The 22496-nt window shown below is 44.2% G+C and overlaps 1 protein-coding gene across 2 annotated transcripts in view; it reads right to left on the bottom strand.

Annotated features, from left to right (window-relative positions):
• Positions 1-1133: 1133 nt before the first annotated feature.
• Positions 1134-22496, bottom strand: part of LOC139568484 (AP-5 complex subunit zeta-1-like) — a 38240-nt gene continuing 16877 nt past the window's right edge. The window contains exons 5-8 of one of the 2 annotated variants that reach the window (XM_071390333.1): positions 20556-20668; positions 20184-20358; positions 3650-3790; positions 1134-1348 (exon numbers count right to left, since the gene is read on the bottom strand). In XM_071390333.1, coding sequence (XP_071246434.1) covers positions 1275-1348; positions 3650-3790; positions 20184-20358; positions 20556-20668 — 503 coding nt within the window. In that variant the 3' untranslated portion in view covers positions 1134-1274. The remainder of the gene's footprint in view (positions 1349-3649; positions 3791-20183; positions 20359-20555; positions 20669-22496) is intronic. The other variant, XM_071390343.1, reaches the window with a different exon arrangement.

The raw sequence follows: 22496 nt of genomic DNA, 5'->3' as shown, positions 1-22496 counted from the left end.
GGGACAGGGTTACTACAGCAGTATGACTGTATGGTGTGATTGTAGGGGACAGGGTTACTACAGCAGTATGACTGTATGGTGTGTGATTGTAGAGGACAGGGTTACTACAGCAGTATGACTGTATGGTGTGTGATTGAGAGGACAGGGTTACTACAGCAGTATGACTGTATGGTGTGTGATTGTAGAGGACAGGGTTACTACAGCAGTATGACTGTGTGTGATTGTAGAGGACAGGGTTACTACAGCAGTATGACTGTATGGTGTGTGATTGTAGAGGACAGGGTTACTACAGCAGTATGCCTGTATGGTGTGTGATTGTAGAGGACAGGGTTACTACAGCAGTATGACTGTATGGTGTGATTGTAGAGGACAGGGTTACTACAGCAGTATGACTGTATGGTGTGTGATTGTAGAGGACAGGGTTACTACAGCAGTATGACTGTATGGTGTGTGATTGTAGGGGACAGGGTTACTACAGCAGTATGACTGTGTGATTGTAGAGGACAGGGTTACTACAGCAGTATGACTGTGTGTGATTGTAGAGGACAGGGTTACTACAGCAGTATGACTGTGTGTGATTGTAGGGGACAGGGTTACTACAGCAGTATGACTGTGTGTGATTGTAGGGGACAGGGTTACTACAGCAGTATGACTGTATGGTGTGTGATTGTAGAGGACAGGGTTACTACAGCAGTATGACTGTGTGTGATTGTAGAGGACAGGGTTACTACAGCAGTATGACTGTATGGTGTGTGATTGTAGGGGACAGGGTTACTACAGCAGTATGACTGTGTGTGTGATTGTAGAGGACAGGGTTACTACAGCAGTATGACTGTATGGTGTGTGATTGTAGAGGACAGGGTTACTACAGCAGTATGACTGTATGGTGTGTGATTGTAGGTGACAGGGTTACTACAGCAGTATGACTGTATGGTGTGTGATTGTAGGGGACAGGGTTACTACAGCAGTATGACTGTGTGTGATTGTAGAGGACAGGGTTACTACAGCAGTATGACTGTATGGTGTGTGATTGTAGAGGACATGATATATATATAGTATAGTATGACTGTATGGTTAGGGTTAGGGTGGTGGTGGTGTAGGGGTAGAGGGTTATAAGTTGATTGATATGATATATATATAGTATAGTATGACTGTATGGTGTAGAGGGTTAGGGTGGTGTCGGGGTAGAGGGTTATAGGTTGATTGATATGATATATATATAGTATAGTATGACTGTATGGTGTAGAGGGTTAGGGTGGTGTAGGGGTAGAGGGTTATAGGTTGATTGTAGGTGACAGGTTGAAGCTCACTGCTTTCTGTAGCTCTGTGTCTGTTCTCTTCAGCGCCTCTGAAACAGAAGAAAACAGTCTTTACAACACACAGGGACACATTGGGATTTCATACTGCGGTCACTCTGTTCAACGAGGCAGTAGTGTAGGGGTTAGGGTGTAAGGTACATACTGCGGTCACTCTGTTCTACGAGGCAGTAGTGTAGGGGTTAGGGTGTAGGGTACATACTGCGGTCACTCTGTTCAACGAGGCAGTAGTGTAGGGGTTAGGGTGTAGGGTACATACTGCGGTCACTCTGTTCTACGAGGCAGTAGTGTAGGGGTTAGGGTGTAGGGTACATACTGCGGTCACTCTGTTCAACGAGGCAGTAGTGTAGGGGTTAGGGTGTAGGGTACATACTGCGGTCACTCTGTTCTACGAGGCAGTAGTGTAGGGGTTAGGGTACATACTGCGGTCACTCTGTTTAACGAGGCAGTAGTGTAGGGGTTAGGGTGTAGGGTACATACTGCGGTCACTCTGTTCTATGAGGCAGTAGTGTAGGGGTTAGGGTGTAGGGTACATACTGCGGTCACTCTGTTCAACGAGACAGTAGTGTAGGGGTTAGGGTGTAGGGTACATACTGCGGTCACTCTGTTCTATGAGGCAGTAGTGTAGGGGTTAGGGTGTAGGGTACATACTGCGGTCACTCTGTTCTACGAGGCAGTAGTGTAGGGGTTAGGGTGTAGGGTACATACTGCGGTCACTCTGTTCTACGAGGCAGTAGTGTAGGGGTTAGGGTGTAGGGTACATACTGCGGTCACTCTGTTCTACGAGGCAGTAGTGTAGGGGTTAGGGTGTAGGGTACATACTGCGGTCACTCTGTTCTACGAGGCAGTAGTGTAGGGGTTAGGGTGTAGGGTACATACTGCGGTCACTCTGTTCTATGAGGCAGTAGTGTAGGGGTTAGGGTGTAGGGTACATACTGCGGTCACTCTGTTCTATGAGGCAGTAGTGTAGGGGTTAGGGTGTAGGGTACATACTGCGGTCACTCTGTTCTATGAGGCAGTAGTGTAGGGGTTAGGGTGTAGGGTACATACTGCGGTCACTCTGTTCTATGAGGCAGTAGTGTAGGGGTTAGGGTGTAGGGTACATACTGCGGTCACTCTGTTCTATGAGGCAGTAGTGTAGGGGTTAGGGTGTAGGGTACATACTGCGGTCACTCTGTTCTATGAGGCAGTAGTGTAGGGGTTAGGGTGTAGGGTACATACTGCGGTCACTCTGTTCTATGAGGCAGTAGTGTAGAGGTTAGGGTGTAGGGGACATACTGCGGTCACTCTGTTCTATGAGGCAGTAGTGTAGGGGTTAGGGTGTAGGGGACATACTGCGGTCACTCTGTTCTATGAGGCAGTAGTGTAGGGGTTAGGGTACATACTGCGGTCACTCTGTTCTATGAGGCAGTAGTGTAGGGGTTAGGGTGTAGGGTACATACTGCGGTCACTCTGTTCTATGAGGCAGTAGTGTAGGGGTTAGGGTGTAGGGGACATACTGCGGTCACTCTGTTCTATGAGGCAGTAGTGTAGGGGTTAGGGTGTAGGGTACATACTGCGGTCACTCTGTTCTACGAGACAGTAGTGTAGGGGTTAGGGTACATACTGCGGTCACTCTGTTCTATGAGGCAGTAGTGTAGGGGTTAGGGTGTAGGGTACATACTGCGGTCACTCTGTTCTATGAGGCAGTAGTGTAGGGGTTAGGGTGTAGGGGACATACTGCGGTCACTCTGTTCTATGTGGCAGTAGTGTAGGGGTTAGGGTACATACTGCGGTCACTCTGTTCTATGAGGCAGTAGTGTAGGGGTTAGGGTGTAGGGTACATACTGCGGTCACTCTGTTCTATGAGGCAGTAGTGTAGGGGTTAGGGTGTAGGGGACATACTGCGGTCACTCTGTTCTATGAGGCAGTAGTGTAGGGGTTAGGGTGTAGGGTACATACTGCGGTCACTCTGTTCTACGAGACAGTAGTGTAGGGGTTAGGGTACATACTGCGGTCACTCTGTTCTATGAGGCAGTAGTGTAGGGGTTAGGGTGTAGGGTACATACTGCGGTCACTCTGTTCTATGAGGCAGTAGTGTAGGGGTTAGGGTGTAGGGTACATACTGCGGTCACTCTGTTCTATGAGGCAGTAGTGTAGGGGTTAGGGTGTAGGGTACATACTGCGGTCACTCTGTTCTATGAGGCAGTAGTGTAGGGGTTAGGGTGTAGGGTACATACTGCGGTCACTCTGTTCTATGAGGCAGTAGTGTAGGGGTTAGGGTGTAGGGTACATACTGCGGTCACTCTGTTCTATGAGGCAGTAGTGTAGGGGTTAGGGTGTAGGGTACATACTGCGGTCACTCTGTTCTATGAGGCGTTGGCAGTACTGGAAACTCTTCTCTCTCAGACGTTCTTTAGGAGGAAGGAGTCTGCTGGAGGAGGACGTGGCTGAAACCATGGAAACCACAGAGCCGTCCACCTCCGACCTGTCATCTGGGAGAGAGGTCAAGGGTTAGAGGTCAGGGGTGGACTGGACTGACCAGTTAAAGCAACACACTGTAAGATGAGCGTAATGAAACAATTCCATGACATGTTTAATAGTTGAAGAGTCAGGTAGGCTGAAGGTCTGATCTAATAGACAGTCAGGTAGGAGGAAGGTCTGATCTAATAGACAGACAGCCAGGTAGGCTGAAGGTCTGATCTAATAGACAGTCAGTCAGGTAGGCTGAAGGTCTGATCTAATAGACAGTCAGTCAGGTAGGCTGAAGGTCTGATCTAATAGACAGTCAGTCAGGTAGGCTGAAGGTCTGATCTAATAGACAGTCAGTCAGGTAGGCTGAAGGTCTGATCTAATAGACAGTCAGTCAGGTAGGCTGAAGGTCTGATCTAATAGACAGTCAGTCAGGTAGGCTGAAGGTCTGATCTAATAGACAGTCAGTCAGGTAGGCTGAAGGTCTGATCTAATAGACAGTCAGTCAGGTAGGCTGAAGGTCTGATCTAATAGACAGTCAGTCAGGTAGGCTGAAGGTCTGATCTAATAGACAGACAGTCAGGTAGGCTGAAGGTCTGAGCCATCTAATAGACAGTCAGTCAGGTAGGCTGAAGGTCTGATCTAATAGACAGTCAGTCAGGTAGGCTGAAGGTCTGATCTAATAAACAGTCAGTCAGGTAGGCTGAAGGTCTAATCTAATAGACAGTCAGTCAGGTAGGCTGAAGGTCTAATCTAATAGACAGTCAGTCAGGTAGGCTGAAGGTCTGATCTAATAGACAGTCAGTCAGGTAGGCTGAAGGTCTGATCTAATAGACAGTCAGTCAGGTAGGCTGAAGGTCTGATCTAATAGACAGTCAGTCAGGTAGGCTGAAGGTCTGATCTAATAGACAGTCAGTCAGGTAGGCTGAAGGTCTGATCTAATAGACAGTCAGTCAGGTAGGCTGAAGGTCTGATCTAATAGACAGTCAGTCAGGTAGGCTGAAGGTCTGATCTAATAGACAGTCAGTCAGGTAGGCTGAAGGTCTGAGCCATCTAATAGACAGTCAGTCAGGTAGGCTGAAGGTCTGATCTAATAGACAGTCAGTCAGGTAGGCTGAAGGTCTGATCTAATAGACAGTCAGTCAGGTAGGCTGAAGGTCTGATCTAATAGACAGTCAGTCAGGTAGGCTGAAGGTCTGATCTAATAGACAGTCAGTCAGGTAGGAGGAAGGTCTGATCTAATAGACAGTCAGGTCAGGTAGGAGGAAGGTCTGATCTAATAGACAGTCAGGTAGGAGGAAGGTCTGATCTAATAGACAGTCAGCCAGGTAGGAGGAAGGTCTGATCTAATAGACAGTCAGTCAGGTAGGAGGAAGGTCTGATCTAATAGACAGTCAGGTAGGAGGAAGGTCTGATCTAATAGACAGTCAGTCAGGTAGGCTGAAGGTCTGATCTAATAGACAGTCAGTCAGGTAGGCTGAAGGTCTGATCTAATAGACAGTCAGTCAGGTAGGCTGAAGGTCTGATCTAATAGACAGTCAGTCAGGTAGGCTGAAGGTCTGATCTAATAGACAGTCAGTCAGGTAGGAGGAAGGTCTGATCTAATAGACAGTCAGTCAGGTAGGAGGAAGGTCTGATCTAATAGACAGTCAGGTAGGAGGAAGGTCTGATCTAATAGACAGTCAGCCAGGTAGGAGGAAGGTCTGATCTAATAGACAGTCAGTCAGGTAGGAGGAAGGTCTGATCTAATAGACAGTCAGCCAGGTAGGCTGAAGGTCTGATCTAATAGACAGTCAGTCAGGTAGGAGGAAGGTCTGATCTAATAGACAGTCAGTCAGGTAGGCTGAAGGTCTGATCTAATAGACAGTCAGTCAGGTAGGCTGAAGGTCTGATCTAATAGACAGTCAGTCAGGTAGGCTGAAGGTCTGATCTAATAGACAGTCAGCCAGGTAGGCTGAAGGTCTGATCTAATAGACAGTCAGCCAGGTAGGCTGAAGGTCTGATATAATAGACAGTCAGTCAGGTAGGCTGAAGGTCTGATCTAATAGACAGTCAGTCAGGTAGGCTGAAGGTCTGATCTAATAGACAGTCAGTCAGGTAGGCTGAAGGTCTGATCTAATAGACAGTCAGTCAGGTAGGCTGAAGGTCTGATCTAATAGACAGTCAGTCAGGTAGGCTGAAGGTCTGATCTAATAGACAGTCAGTCAGGTACGCTGAAGGTCTAATCTAATAGACAGTCAGTCAGGTAGGCTGAAGGTCTGATCTAATAGACAGTCAGTCAGGTAGGCTGAAGGTCTGATCTAATAGACAGTCAGTCAGGTAGGCTGAAGGTCTGATCTAATAGACAGTCAGTCAGGTAGGCTGAAGGTCTAATCTAATAGACAGTCAGTCAGGTAGGCTGAAGGTCTAATCTAATAGACAGTCAGTCAGGTAGGCTGAAGGTCTAATCTAATAGACAGTCAGTCAGGTAGGCTGAAGGTCTGAGCCATCTAATAGACAGTCAGTCAGGTAGGCTGAAGGTCTGAGCCATCTAATAGACAGTCAGTCAGGTAGGCTGAAGGTCTGAGCCATCTAATAGACAGTCAGTCAGGTAGGCTGAAGGTCTGATCTAATAGACAGTCAGTCAGGTAGGCTGAAGGTCTGATCTAATAGACAGTCAGTCAGGTAGGCTGAAGGTCTGAGCCATCTAATAGACAGTCAGTCAGGTAGGCTGAAGGTCTGAGCCATCTAATAGACAGTCAGTCAGGTAGGCTGAAGGTCTGAGCCATCTAATAGACAGTCAGCCAGCCAGCCAGTAGTCAGCCAGCCAGTAGTCAGCCAGCCAGCCAATGAAAGTCAGCCAGTGAAAGTCAGCCAGCCAGTCAGCCAGTACAGTCAGCCAGTACAGTCAGTAGTCAGCCAGCCAGTACAGCCAGCCAGTCAGCCAGTACAGTCAGCCAGTACAGTCAGCTGGCCAGCCAGTAGTCAGCCAGCAGCCAGCCAGTACAGTCAGCCAGCCAGCAGTCAGCCAGCCAGCCAGCCAGTCAGCCAGTACAGTCAGCCAGCCAGCCAGTAGTCAGCCAGTACAGTCAGTCAGCCAGCCAGCCAGTAGTCAGCCAGCCAGTACAGTCAGCCAGCCAGTACAGTCAGCCAGCCAGTCAGCCAGTACAGTCAGCCAGCCAGCCAGTAGTCAGCCAGCCAGCCAGCCAGCCAGTAGTCAGCCAGCCAGCCAGTAGTCAGCCAGCCAGTACAGTCAGCCAGCCAGTCAGTAGTCAGCCAGCCAGTAGTCAGCCAGACAGCCAGTAGTCAGCCAGCCAATAGTCAGCCAGCCAGCCAATAGTCAGCCAGCCAGCCAATAGTCAGCCAGTAGTCAGCCAGCCAGCCAGCCAGTACAGTCAGCCAGCCAGCCAGTACAGTCAGCCAGCCAGCCAGCCAGCCAGTACAGTCAGCCAGCAGTCAGCCAGCCAGTACAGTCAGCCAGTACAGTCAGTCAGTACAGTCAGCCAGTACAGTCAGCCAGCCAGCAGCCAGCCAGTACAGCCAGCCAGTACAGTCAGTCAGCCAGTACAGTCAGCCAGCCAGCCAGCAGCCAGCCAGCCAGCCAGTACAGTCAGCCAGCCAGCAGTCAGCCAGTCAGCCAGTACAGTCAACCAGCCAGCCAGCCAGTAGTCAGCCAGTCAGCCAGCCAGTACTGTCAGCCAGCCGTCAGCCAGCCAGCCAGTAGTCAGCCAGTACAGTCAGCCAGCCAACCAGTACAGTCAGCCAGCCAGCCAGTAGTCAGCCAGCCAGTAGTCAGCCAGTACAGTCAGCCAGCCAGTACAGTCAGCCAGCCAGTCAGCCAGCCAGCCAGTAGTCAGCCAGACAGTAGTCAGCCAGACAGCCAGTAGTTAGTTAGTCAGCCTGCCAGTAGTCAGCCAGTCAGCCAGTACAGTCAGCCAGCCAGCCAGTAGTCAGCCAGCCAGTACAGTCAGCCAGCCAGCCAGTCAGTCAGTAGCCAGCCAGTAGTCAGCCAGTACAGTCAGTAGTCAGCCAGTACAGCCAGCCAGTACAGTCAGCCAGCCAGTAGTCAGTCAGCCAGCAGTTAGTCAGTCAGCCAGCCAGCACAGTCAGCCAGCCAGTAGTCAGTCAGTCAGCCAGCCAGTAGTCAGCCAGCCAGTAGTCAGTCAGCCAGCAGTTAGTCAGTCAGCCAGCCAGCACAGTCAGCCAGCCAGCACAGTCAGCCAGCCAGCCAGTAGTCAGTCAGTCAGCCAGCCAGCACAGTCAACCAGCCAGTACAGTCAGCCAATCAGTCAGTTAGCCAATCAGTCAGCTAGACAGCCAATCAGTCAGCTAGGCAGCCAGTCAGTCAGCTAGCCAGTCAGTCAGCTAGCCAGCCAGTCAGCCAATCAGTCAGCCAGCTAGACAGCCAGCCAATCAGCCACCTAGACAGTCAATCAGCCAATCAGTCAGCTAGACAGCCAGTCAGCCAATCAGTCAGCCAGACAGCCAGCTAGACAGCCAGCCAGTCAGCCAATCAGTCACCTAGACAGCCAGTCAGCCAATCAGTCAGCTAGACAGCCAGTCAGCCAATCAGTCAGCCAGCTAGACAGCCAGCCAGTCAGCCACCTAGACAGCCAGCTAGACAGCCAGTCAGCCAGCAAGTCAACGAGACAGCCAGCTAGACAGCCAATCAGCCAGCTAGACAGCCAGTCAGTCAGCCAGAATAGACCAGCCAGTCAGTTATTCCACCCAGTCAGTCAGAACAGCCCAGCCAGTCAGTTATTCCACCCAGTCAGAACAGCCCAGCCAGCCAACCAACCAGAATAGACCAGCCAGTGTAGTAGTAACATAAGACACATGGATAACATATAAAGACATAAGACAGCTGAACATTAAAGTAACGAACCACATGTTCACGTTGATCATGAGACTGTGGTAATGGAGATATACTAAGGGACGTTCTGGCCCTCTTATTTTCTCCATTGTGCTGACAGACTGACCAGACACATGGGCACCTAAAACAATTGGACACACTAGACTTATAGTCTACACATTCCACTAAAAGCACACATACCAGAGAAATATGCCTAAGGCAACTGGACACTAATGATAAGAAGAGACATAGAGTCTGCCAATTCCAATAAGGACATACCAGAGAACATGCTGGGGCATTGAATTAAATACAGGGTTGAGTCATAGGCCTAGAGTATAGAGGGACATATATTATTTTTAAGACAAGCATGGGTCTGGCCACTATTATAATTTAACTGAAAGCAGATAATGGGCGTTAGTAGGCGTGAACAAGCAGGAAGCCTGAACTAAAAAGATAAGGATGGCAGGAAGAATTAGGGGAAGTATGCTTATTTGCATATGGGGTGGACCCATATGCTATTTATGTATAAATGTTGGAACTGGGGGTGTTCCGCGGGGTGTGTTCCGCGGGGACATGCCAGTTGGCTGTACAGTTGTAATAAAGAGCATGTTTGAATTTACAAGTTCTGATAAGCGTTGTATTTGAAATGATTTTCCACGACATAATTGGCGAGCTAGCCAGGAGCTGATAGGGACTGGGACGTTCTTGGCTGATGATGGGTTCTTTGGACAATCTAACAAACAGAGGTGGCCGCCCAACTAGACGGTAAGCAAGTTCTTACAATAGTTGAAATGTTTGTGTAAGATTGCTTCAGAGATACTGTCTCAGCGAGAGGAGCGCCACGTAAGTCTCTCTTTCAAATTTCCTAAAATGAAACCAGTAAATACAAAAGAACTTTTAAATTCAATGAATTTGCATGTATGTGTAATTTGGGGAATGGTATTAAATATAAATGTATGCGCATGTATAGAGAATGAGTGAATAGGTTTATTTGAACTGGAACTGTGAACTTTGCTTGTGTCGGGTGTTTGGCTGGGGGGAGCGGGCATTTGTTCTGGTTGGACTGCTCGAGACAGGTTCATGTGTCTGGTTTGATTGGGGGAGTTGTTCCGTCTGATTCTGCTTGGCCGGGTTCGACCGTATCAGGATCTGTTTTGGGATGTGCGTAAACACACCTCAGTCAACCTGAGCGGGCGACTCGTGTCGGGTGTGTGTGATTCGGACTGCCCCTCTCGTCGGACCATTCATTTTGAGCAGCCTTGTGTGGGCTGATCGGCGCAACTGTTTGTACTCTCTAGTTGAGCGGCTGGGCTCAGGCGCAGGGCTACAACTAGTAGCTGATACGGTCAAAGCATAAATCAGTAGGTTGTAGGAAAACGTTGGCCCGATTGTGCGGCGTTCAACTGCAAAAGTAGCTTATACGGTCAAAGCATAAATCAGTAGGTTGTAGGAAAACGTTGGCCCGATTGTGCGGCGTTCAACTGCAAAAGTAGCTTATACGGTCAAAGCATAAATCAGTAGGTTGTAGGAAAACGTTGGCCCGATTGTGCGGCGTTCAACTGCAAAAGTAACTTATACGGTCAAAACATAAATCAGTAGTTAAATAAATATTCATAGTTTCCGCTCTGAAAGGAGGACTGTATGGGTGAAGTAGTAGGTGCAGGAAAAACGTTGGCCCGATTGTGCGGCGTTCAAATGCAAAAGAAATCCTGCGAATAAAAAACCGCTCTGTCTAGCTACCAGGGTTTGGTAATTCAGTAGGTCACGCCACAATACTACTCTAATAATAGAAGAAAAGATAAGTATTGGGGGTTGAATAGGATATGAAGACAAGCTGATCCGATTAGACAGTAGTCTCGTCATATTGTAGAAGTCTAGGCTTATGTAGGAGGAAGTGAATTAAGTCAATAAAGAAAGACTAAGTTGTTTTGAGGTAAAAACAAAGGGATTGAATGAACCGGTGAAAAATAAAAAGGATGAATGAGAATGTTGTAAGAAATGAGTGGATCTGTGTAAAAATAGAACATTAGGAAAGACAAGTTGTGTGTGTGTAGGCAGAACGTCCAGAAGAGGGAGCTCGCAGCCTTCCTGTGAATAGAGTAGAACGTTGAGGAAGGGTGCTGTTAACTGCTATTAGGCAGAGGGAACGAAATTAAGAAACATCGAAGTAAAATAAGTTGTAATCAAGGATAAAAACACTGATGTGATAAAGTAATAAGCGACCATAGTAGAATTACTAAAAAAGGTGTCAAAACAAAGAATAAATAAAAATACTTAAAAAGGCGTTAACCGAATAGTATAAATACGGATAGAAAAGTGTGAAACAAAACAGAAAGTAGGAGCGCCAATAAATTGAAATTATACTATAAAGTTAAAAATGAATCTAGGTTGGTTAAGATAAATAGTGGAATCCAGGACACATTAAGAATTCGCGTACGGTGAAACAAAGAAGGAGGAAAAAACAGGCCGTCAGACACTCTGTGTCTACAGAAGCTACGGTCTAAAAATAGCCTGCAGGGTAGACAGCGGTGCAAAATGGAGTGGCCAGGATAAAAAGGAGAACAGGGGTGGCTTGACTCACTAGTAAATTGACCATAGGATCAAACAATAAGAATATGGAGAAGAGGTAAGAAAGTATAGACAAAATAAATAAATAAAGGTAAAAGTAAGACGTTAGATAGAGATCTTAATGGAACGGGCAGTGGACCTGTGTGGTTCAGTTGGTAGAGCATGGTGCTTGCAACGCCTGGGTTGAGGGTTCAATTCCCACGGGGGGACCAGGATGAATATGTATGAACTTTCCAATTTGTAAGTCGCTCTGGATAAGAGAGTCTGCTAAATGACTTAAATGTAATGTAAATGTAATCATAAAATTGATTAGAGCTATAAGAATAGAATAAACCAAACGGATAAAATGAATTAATAATGATATCCGTAAAGGGAAAAACACAGTGATATTTGAAGTACTGTACTAGAATAAGACATTAAGTCTTCTGTAGTATTCAGAAATAATGTCTGTACTATAAAGAGTAGGCTTTGATAAGAGAAATTAAGTGATGTGACAAATGAATTATTAATTGGAAAGGAGATTAGCTCTACCTCGGAAAAATAATAAATAAAAGGTGTATGGGAGTATTTAGGAAAAATAAATGAATAAATAGTGGCATGAAAACAAAAATGATTGTTTCTCCCTAGCATAGAGTTTTTTTTTGTTTTTTTTAATTTTTTTAAAAGCCATGGAGTCACTGAATGACGCGCACATTAGTTCTACCGACTTCGGATTGAATATGAAAAAACTGGATAATGGGGGACGCCATTACCCGGTAACATTCTATCTTCAGAAAATACATTACTATAAAAGGCTAATGTGGTTCCACTCGTCCTCGCAGACGTGCGGGTGATTAGTAGAACTATTGACAATATCTAAAAACAAATAAGAAAATAGCTCCCTGTTTTGAATATGGATATAGCGGGTTATGGGGAAAATTAGTGTAAGGTGACACTAGAACTTAGTGTGGTAGCAGGAAATGCCGATATACGAGAGTTTATTTCCTTGTCAAAATAACAAACAACTAATCGGTTTGAGGTTAGTGTGAATGGAATTTTTACTTGGCGGTGTATTGTCTCTGAGCGAACAATGAGTGGTTCATAGAGATTACAGTTTATATGTGGTCAAGACGAAGTATTAGATCACGTTTGACTTGACATATAGTAGAGTACAGATGGAATTTTAATTGTTAGACATTCTATACCGTCATTCTCTGAAAAATGTTAAGATGTTTATGGAATAAAAACTATTTGCAGATTAAAAGCTGACGTTGTGAAATTAACGATATGTATACTTTCTTTTCCAGAAAAAAAGGGTTTAATCTTCTCTGGTCAAAATATCATTGGAGTCTGCATTACTGTGGAAAGCAGTTAATTAAAGTCAGACGCTTTAAAAATAAAAATATCTGGATAAGGCTAATAAATGGAGTTCTGGATAAGTGAGTCCAGTCCCTGTGTGCTATTGGCTATGGTTTACTAGTAAGTGCACCGTGTACTGGGAATGAATATACATTAGTAGATTTATTGGAAGGGCTTTTTCCACTTCAGTTTCAATTTGGGTATGCAGAATGATGGAATTATTTTTTGAAAAATGTATTTAAGTTGCTCCTAAAGAAAGGGGGAGTGGAAACATATTAATGGTCTCAAAATGCCCTGAATCCTAGGAATTTCTTGTGAAAGACTGATCACCTTTTACTAGAAATTGTTGGAACAGGTGGGATATACTTATAAAATGTTTAAGACACCAGACTCTATTCAAACTGTATAATTACTTTGAAAATCTATTATGTCCCTGGGAAAATTATGAAGAGTTGTACCCTTAAATTGAATAAGTTATTCGAATAGGTTTATTTTAATTTTTATTTTCGATATAACATGGGTTCATAGGTAAAACTATCAGTTCTTTGGGGTTATGGTCTTTGGGGGTATACACAAATGTGTTTTGTTCATTATGCATATAAAAAGTGTTGAAAGTTATTCTAAAAGGGTTTATTGGAGTGTGGGTTTCTGTAAGGGTTTTGTTGATAAAAACATCATCTATAATTCATCTGAGAGAACACTGGTGGAATAAGGGAGTTATCATAAGAAGGTGACGTCAGAATGCTTTAAGGCATGGGAGAGAATATCACCACAAGTGGGTGTGGAGATCAAACCCACCCTAACCGACTGAACAGTGAGGGACAACTGTGTCTGATGACCTGTGAACTGTATCTAAAAAAAAGACATGCTGAAATGACATTATATTTGTTGGGAGAATAATGACTTAAAGTTATTGGGGTACTGGTAATTAAAGTGTATAGTATAAATGTTAGTTATTAAAGGGATGTTGTGTATTGAATAGATAAGGTCAAATTTGAGTTAAAGTAAACACTAAGGACTGTTATCCTGAATATTGGGTTGGAAAATGTATTTAAGAAATAACTGTTTAGTTATTTAGATATAGAACTGTTTAAATTTAATAGGCCTAGGGAAGCTCTGGAAACTAATCCTGAGACAAGGTGGTTGACAAAACTTACAGAATATTAGATTACAGTTTTTTTTTTTGTGTTTCTTTTGTTTTATGATGCCATTGGAATTGTAATGATAAAATGTAATAATATAAGTAATTGAATAAAAAGGTAGTCTGTTGTGCGATGATACCCAAGAATGAAGAAGAAAGAGACCAATAATAACATGGGCATAGAATGAAACAGATGGACGTTTTCTCCAGGTTTAATTACATTACGAATAGTGGAAATTTATTGCAAATGTGCAATTATTATAATTTTTTTTATTTTATTTTTATTTTTAATTTTTTATATATATATATATTTTTTTTTTCTTCTCTTTTTCTCGTTTGGTCACTTTATTTTTGTTTTGAGGAACATAATGTTGTGTATATGTTCCTGAGGAGGGACTGATACTGATATAAATGATATATAAATTGACTTAAGGATGTTTTAAGTATGTATCAAATAATGGCTGTTATGGGTTAGGGGACTCATAAATGAAGGTAATGGTAGTGAAGGGGTGTTATTTCTAGAAACTATGTATAATAATAGAGATAATTCACAGAAAAGGAAAGACAGCTGGCTGTGTAAAATATAGGGACAATTCTAAAGTAAATAGAACAATTCACATATCTAAAGATATGGTAAAAAGAATAAGTGGTGGCATTTTGAACACTAGAGCAAAAGTTTAAGAAACTTATTACTTAGTTTTGATAGGATTGGATATTAATCCAACTGGAAGACATTTGACTGATTACATGTTATTGTACAGCAGTTGATGTAGGAAACATCATTTGATTATCATTGAATATTTCTGTGGCAGGAGGCCAGGTATTTGAGGCAGAATGGTTACATAGGGCTGTTATTAAAAATTAAGATTTAGTGATCTTGCTAATGTTGTCAGGAAATAACCCATGTGTTAGTGTGTATGTCCTCAGGAAAAAACAGCCAGAAATGGAAGGGCTTGGGCTGCATTCTGGAGACTGAGTGTACATCAAGATACACCAGGCTGGTGGTATACTTCTTACAACACTGCAGTGGTAAAGTTCTTTATGTCTCTCTTTGGTGGGTGCATAAGTCTCACGAGAAGTAAGGTCCAGCTGAATAATGGGTGAGCTTGAAAACACCATGACAGAGGATGTGGAATCAGAGAGAGAAAGAGAGAGAGATTAGATTCCACTATAGACATACTGGGTTGAGTTTGGAGGCTACTTGTTTTATTTTTAATACATCATGTGAAAGAGAATGGATGATAGGATATTATACTCTAAACAAACATGTTAAAGGGATTGATATGAAAGCATATACAGTGTTGAATTAATTCAAGAAGAGAGAATGTTAATTGTAGGTTATGCACATGATTATCAGTTGAAATGGAGTAGATGGGAAACTAAGTAAAAATGACATGATTTGGGAACACCTCTCAGAACCTGTGGCCGAAAGGGGAAGACTGGGTGGAAGCATGAGGAAGCTTTTTAGGGCTTTTATTTTTGTGGAGTCCAGCAGAAAAGTATCCTGGAGGCATAGAGTCAGGTAAAGAGAGAGTGGGAATTGTCATGGTCTCAGATTTCAGTTTGCATGAATATATTTATGCATAACACATAACATTGTCAATGCTGTTATGTTTTGTCTGTTGTTTTCCAAGTCTTATGTTTAGGAAACCAGAAGGAGAGGGGTTCGCCAGCTTCAGCTGGAATGTCTGTTTGTTGTGTGATGAGTGATGGAAGTAAGAGGATGTATGGTGCAATCTTAGAACAGAGGCCATAAGTCTCTAAGTATGAATGCTTCACAGAAAGTAGGCAGAAACCTGAACCAGGATGAGAGGTTCTGCATCTGATGATCCAAGGGGACCAGAAGGACCTCTCTCAGTGGTACCAGGAGATCTAGTCCACGTTGGAGGGATCCGGAGGAAGTGGGATCAACCGAGGAGAGATGGACCCTATGAGGTGGCCAAAGCAACAAGAACGGCCGTCCAAGTGAAAAAGAAGCCAGACGTGGTACCATCTGAACCACTGCAGCTGAGTCCCAACAGAGAGAAGGACACAACCACATAGAGATGAGGACACAGAGGATGCTGATTCACCAGGAGGGAGCCTGGGGGGAGCAGGAGCAGCGGAAACGATTGAGATGCCGGGGAGGAGCCAAGAAAACAGCAAATCAAGTGAAAACCAAAATATGACACGTGCACCGACTAATGCACCCAGAAAAGGAGGAGAGGCCTCACAAGGAACAGAATAAGAACGTTTCTTCCCTAAAATTGAAACCCTTCCAGATGGAAGCTAAGTCCGGCCTGAGGAGGGAGCCTCAGGTGAAGAAAGAGGAGGAAAAGTCCCGCAAGCTGAAGAAAATGGGGATTACCCCACAATTGACTTTTAAACTTTTGAATGGCCTCCTTTACAGACAATTGATGTTAGAACAACAAAAGAATAATGACATTGACATAACAGAAGTAACAGTGAATGCTAGTATAGAAACAACAGACTAATGCACAATCAAGATGTATGGTGGGAGCAGGAAGAGAAGAATGGAATCAGCCGAACAATCCAAAAAGACTGACAAGGTTAGAATCTATGTTCCACCTCAACTTATAACAGAAGCAGGAGAACTGAAGTCTATCTCAATCATAAGGATCAAACCCTTACCGGAGATGGCACTCTGTGGATGGACACATCACCAAACAAAGGGACAAGTCGTTTGGGATCCGAAAGGATGTGACCTGACATTAATCAAAGAAAAAGACGAGAGGGTGCTCATCATGAATCAGATTGAACCAGTTGAAGGTGAAGAATTAATAGTTGAAATAACAAGAACAACAGTGACCGAAGGGAGTAGCACCACGGTCATTAAGATTGATCCCACCCCTGCACCTGAACAGGAAGAACCTGTGACAACAACAAGGGTGGCGGCTGCTGTGACGACCACAGTAGTTACCACTAGATGACATCGACTGCCCTTACCAAGCAGACCACCGTGCCAACAAAGCAACCTGAGACATCAGTCAGGAGAATTTTTACTGATATTTGAAACTTTCTGATAAACTCTAATGATCTACCTCAAAATAAGAACATTGAAAAAGCAACAGAATTAGATATATCAGAATCAGAAGCACTCAAGGACACCACACGAGAAGAAGTAGTGAAGAAGAAGTGATACGAATGGGCTAAGAATATGGCAAACAGACACAGAATGGACAATTGTATTTTGTGAAGAAAATCACCTTTGTCTGATCTTTTAATAGTCTCTGAACCAGCATCATTTAAAAACTGTGTAAGTTGGAAAAATGACTATTGTACCAATAGAAAGTATTCTATTCCCTTGTGTGACATAAAATGTAGGATTGCTCTGGGTAGGCACTAGGGGTAAAACTATGTTGAATGAAACCATGCTGGGAGACAATGATTGTGCTGCCTATAACATTAGAACTGAATTAAATGTACCTCAATTAGACAGAGGTACCGTGGTTAATGGAAAATATGAATGATTTTACAGACACCACACCGAAGGAATTGATGTAGGAAACACCACTGTAGAATGTGATACTATTTGGGTGTTAGAGAATGCGGGAGTTCGTAAAAGTAATGATAAAGGGTTGATTATGAATAGAAAAGGGTTGTGTAGTTACATAACTCAGGTTGCGCCATCTCTTACTATGTTGAAAAATCAAGACAGAGGTATTGCTGATAGTTTCTGGATGTGTGGAAAAAAACTAACTGTTGAATGTATTGCCTGATGGATGGATTGGTCCTTGTGCCTTAGTTAGAGCAATTAAATAGGTTACTATTATTGAATCACTCCATGATGACTATGTTAAACCTAGAGTTAAAATGGCTTATGATAAGGATCCTGAGGTATACCTTAATGCAATTGGACTGCTTAGAGGTCTACCTAGGGATTTCAAGGCCAGAGATGAGGTTAAATCAGGATTTGAATCTATATTTTTGTGGATAACACCAAATATGAACGTAGAATGGATTAATTATATATGCTATAATCAACAGGGATTCATTAACTATACTTAATTGGCTCTTAGTGGAGAAGGGTGGAGTTTGTGTCATGTTTGGGGATGACTGTTGCACCTTTATTCCCAATATTGCTATGGACAAACTCAAAGGATTATGAGCAGAAGTAAAGGCTAATACTGGTTTAGACTCCCTTATATGGGATTGGTTAGTCCTAGCGTTAGGAAAGTGGGGAGCCATGTTTGCTAGGATGGCCATCGTGTTGGAAGGAGGGTTATTGACTCTGGGTATTGTAGTTTGTTGTGTTATACCCCTGGTAAAGTTAATTGTGGTTCAGACAACAGTTAAACAGATGTCTGTAATGAGAGATGACTCTCCTGTGGTGATTAATTTTGTACCAGGAAGCCCAGGCAATTATACCAATAAGTATGGAAAGCCTAGCAATGCGGTTGGAGGACCTCTTGACTGCCCCTTTGGTAACCTTAACTGTCTCTATGAAGTGATTGGGGGGTTGGTCATGCGTGTCACGATTTTCGTAAGGATGATTTCCATGTATATGTTCAATTACCCAGTTCAGATATATGTTTACTTATACATGTCCACAAAAAGTGTCATTTGCGTCACTATTGCAAGTGGTGTACAAAATTTCATGAGGATGGTCATAACCATCACCCAGAACCTTTTTTCTGTGCCAAGTGTTAAAGAGGAGATTGTCTTATTTGTAAGGATGTTGTTGAAATGTTTGGTCTCGTTAGGTTTTCTTTAATGTTTCTGATTGGATCTTTTACTCTTATGAATATTGGAGATGTTTGGTCTAGTTGGTTTATATGCTTCACTTTGTTTTTATTTTTTGTATTTTCTTGTTTATCATAGGTATTTTCATTTACTATCCCAAAGTCTTATTTGTATCATTTATGTGGCTAAATAGCCCCAGAGGGGGGATTGTAGTAGTAACATAAGACACATGGATAACATATAAAGACATAAGACAGCTGAACATTAAAGTAACGAACCACATGTTCACGTTGATCATGAGACTGTGGTAATGGAGATATACTAAGGGACGTTCTGGCCCTCTTATTTTCTCCATTGTGCTGACAGACTGACCAGACACATGGGCACCTAAAACAATTGGACACACTAGACTTATAGTCTACACATTCCACTAAAAGCACACATACCAGAGAAATATGCCTAAGGCAACTGGACACTAATGATAAGAAGAGACATAGAGTCTGCCAATTCCAATAAGGACATACCAGAGAACATGCTGGGGCATTGAATTAAATACAGGGTTGAGTCATAGGCCTAGAGTATAGAGGGACATATATTATTTTTAAGACAAGCATGGGTCTGGCCACTATTATAATTTAACTGAAAGCAGATAATGGGCGTTAGTAGGCGTGAACAAGCAGGAAGCCTGAACTAAAAAGATAAGGATGGCAGGAAGAATTAGGGGAAGTATGCTTATTTGCATATGGGGTGGACCCATATGCTATTTATGTATAAATGTTGGAACTGGGGGTGTTCCGCGGGGTGTGTTCCGCGGGGACATGCCAGTTGGCTGTACAGTTGTAATAAAGAGCATGTTTGAATTTACAAGTTCTGATAAGCGTTGTATTTGAAATGATTTTCCACGACACCAGTCAGTCAGAACAGCCCAGCCAGCCAGAATAGACCAGCCAGTCAATTATTCCACCCAGTCAGAACAGCCCAGCCAGCCAGAATAGACCAGCCAGTCAGTTATTCCACCCAGTCAGCCAGAATAGACCAGCCAGCCAGTCAGTCAGTCAGTACAGCCCAGCTGAGAGGCTCAACGATGTAAGGATTTACACAGTGGTGTGGTGCCTGGCTTTACAATGTGATTTAAATCAGAGCAGTGGAGTGTGAGTACAGCTTAGACACCTTACCATGGAAGAAGACCTAATATAACCCCCCCACACACCTTACCATGGAAGAAGACCTAATATAACCCCCCCACACACCTTACCATGGAAGAAGACCTAATATAACCCCCCCACACACCTTACCATGGAAGGAGACCTAATATAACCCCCCCACACACCTTACCATGGAAGGAGACCTAATATAACCCCCCCACACACCTTACCATGGAAGAAGACCTAATATAACCCCCCCACACACACCTTACCATGGAAGGAGAACCCCCCCACACACCTTACTACGGAAGGAGACCTAATATAACCCCCCCACACACACCTTACCATGGAAGAAGACCTAATATAACCCCCCCACACACCTTACCATGGAAGGAGACCTAATATAACCCCCCCCACACACCTTACCATGGAAGGAGACCTAATATAACCCCCCCACACACCTTACCATGGAAGAATACCTAATATAACCCCCCCACACACCTTACCATGGAAGAAGACCTAATATAACCCCCCCACACACCATACCATGGAAGGAGACCTAATATAACCCCCCCACACACCTTACCATGGAAGAAGACCTAATATAACCCCCCCACACACCTTACCATGGAAGAAGACCTAATATAACCCCCCCACACACCTTACCATGGAAGGAGACCTAATATAACCCCCCCCCCCCCCCCACACACCTGCGTCTGTGCTGTTGTTGCCGTCCGCTACGTTGTGGTACGTGATCAGCCAATGGCGTAGCAGAGAGAAACAGTAGAGGTTCATCCATTGGTCGTCTGAGAAGGCTTGGCTGACACACAGCACTGTGAAGAAATCACCACACACACAGCCGTCCAGCTCCACCACCGGCCCCGGCTACACACACACACACACACACACACACACACACACACACACACACACACACACACACACACACACACACACACACACACACACACACACACACACACACACACACACACACACACAAAATTTAGAAAATCCAGACATTTCATTACAGTTGTGCATGTAAAAATATGCAGTGATTTGATTGGTTAATTAGAGGTCACCTGACGTATTCGAGGGCCAGTGAAAAACCCTCCTGATGAAGCCACACCTCCCTGCTGAACGCTGGCGTAGCGCAGCCAATCAACAAGCCTCTTACTGAGCAGGGTCACATGATCTACACACACACACACACACGTTAGTCATTTAGCAGACAATCTTATCTAGAGAGACTTACAGTTACATTAACATGTTAGTATATTCAGATAGCTAGGTGGGACAACCACATACCACAGTAGTTAGTATATTCAGATAGCTAGGTGGGACAACCACATATCACAGTAGTTAGTATATTCAGATAGCTAGGTGGGACAACCACATATCACAGTAGTTAGTATATTCAGATAGCTAGGTGGGACAACCACATATCACAGTAGTTAGTATATTCATATAGCTAGGTGGGACAACCACATATCACAGTAGTTAGTATATTCAGATAGCTAGGTGGGACAACCACATATCACAGTAGTTAGTATATTCATATAGCTAGGTGGGACAACCACATATCACAGTAGTTAGTATATTCAGATAGCTAGGTGGGACAACCACATATCACAGTAGTTAGTATATTCAGATAGCTAGGTGGGACAACCACATATCACAGTAGTTAGTATATTCAGATAGCTAGGTGGGACAACCACATATCACAGTAGTTAGTATATTCAGATAGCTAGGTGGGACAACCACATATCACAGTAGTTAGTATATTCAGATAGCTGGGTGGGACAACCACATATCACAGTAGTTAGTATATTCAGATAGCTAGGTGGGACAACCACATATCACAGTAGTTAGTATATTCAGATAGCTAGGTGGGACAACCACATATCACAGTAGTTAGTATATTCAGATAGCTAGGTGGGACAACCACATATCACAGTAGTTAGTATATTCAGATAACTAGGTGGGACAACCACATATTACAGTAGTTAGTATATTCAGATAGCTAGGTGGGACAACCACATATCACAGTAGTTAGTATATTCAGATAGCTAGGTGGGACAACCACATATCACAGTAGTTAGTATATTCAGATAGCTAGGTGGGACAACCACATATCACAGTAGTTTGTATATTCAGATAGCTAGGTGGGACAACCACATATCACAGTAGTTAGTACATTCAGATAGCTAGGTGAGACAACCACATATTACAGTAGTTAGTATATTCATAGCAAGTACATTTTTCCTCAATAAAGTCGTTTTTGGAAGATGCCAGAACCCTGTCTCTGTTGTCCTAGCTTCAGGGGGAAGATGGGCAGGGTCTCTGTTGTCCTAGCTTCAGGGGGAAGATGGGCAGGGTCTCTGTTGTCCTAGCTTCAGGGGGAAGATGGGCAGGGTCTCTGTTGTCCTAGCTTCAGGGGGAAGATGGGCAGGGTCTCTGTTGTCCTAGCTTCAGGGGGAAGATGGGCAGGGTCTCTGTTGTCCTAGCTTCAGGGGGAAGATGGGCAGGGTCTCTGTTGTCCTAGCATCAGAGGGAAGATGGGCAGGGTCTCTGTTGTCCTAGCTTCAGGGGGAAGCTGGTTCCACCATTGGGGTACCAGGACAGAGACGAGCTTGGACTGGGCTGAGAGGGAGCTGCCTCCCGTAGGGGTGGGAGGGCCAAGAGACCAGAGGTGGCAGAACGGAGTGCTCTGTTTGGGGTGTAGGGTTGGAGCATAACCTGAAGGAGGGAGGGGCAGCTCCTCTTGCTGTTCCTTAGTGAAGCACCATGGTGTTGTAGTGGATATGAGTTCTGACTGGAGACCAGTGGAGTGTTCAGAGGTTTTCCCCTGAAGGAGGGAGGGGCAGCTCCTCTTGCTGTTCCTTAGTGAAGCACCATGGTGTTGTAGTGGATATGAGTTCTGACTGGAGACCAGTGGAGTGTTCAGAGGAGCAGGGTGACATGGGAGAACTTGGGAAGGTTGAAAACCAGGCGGGCTGCAGCGTTCTGGATAAGTTGCAGGG

Source organism: Salvelinus alpinus, chromosome 1 (assembly GCF_045679555.1).
Source record: "Salvelinus alpinus chromosome 1, SLU_Salpinus.1, whole genome shotgun sequence".
NCBI lineage: Eukaryota > Metazoa > Chordata > Actinopteri > Salmoniformes > Salmonidae > Salvelinus > Salvelinus alpinus.
This window is presented reverse-complemented; position numbering and strand designations above follow the sequence as displayed.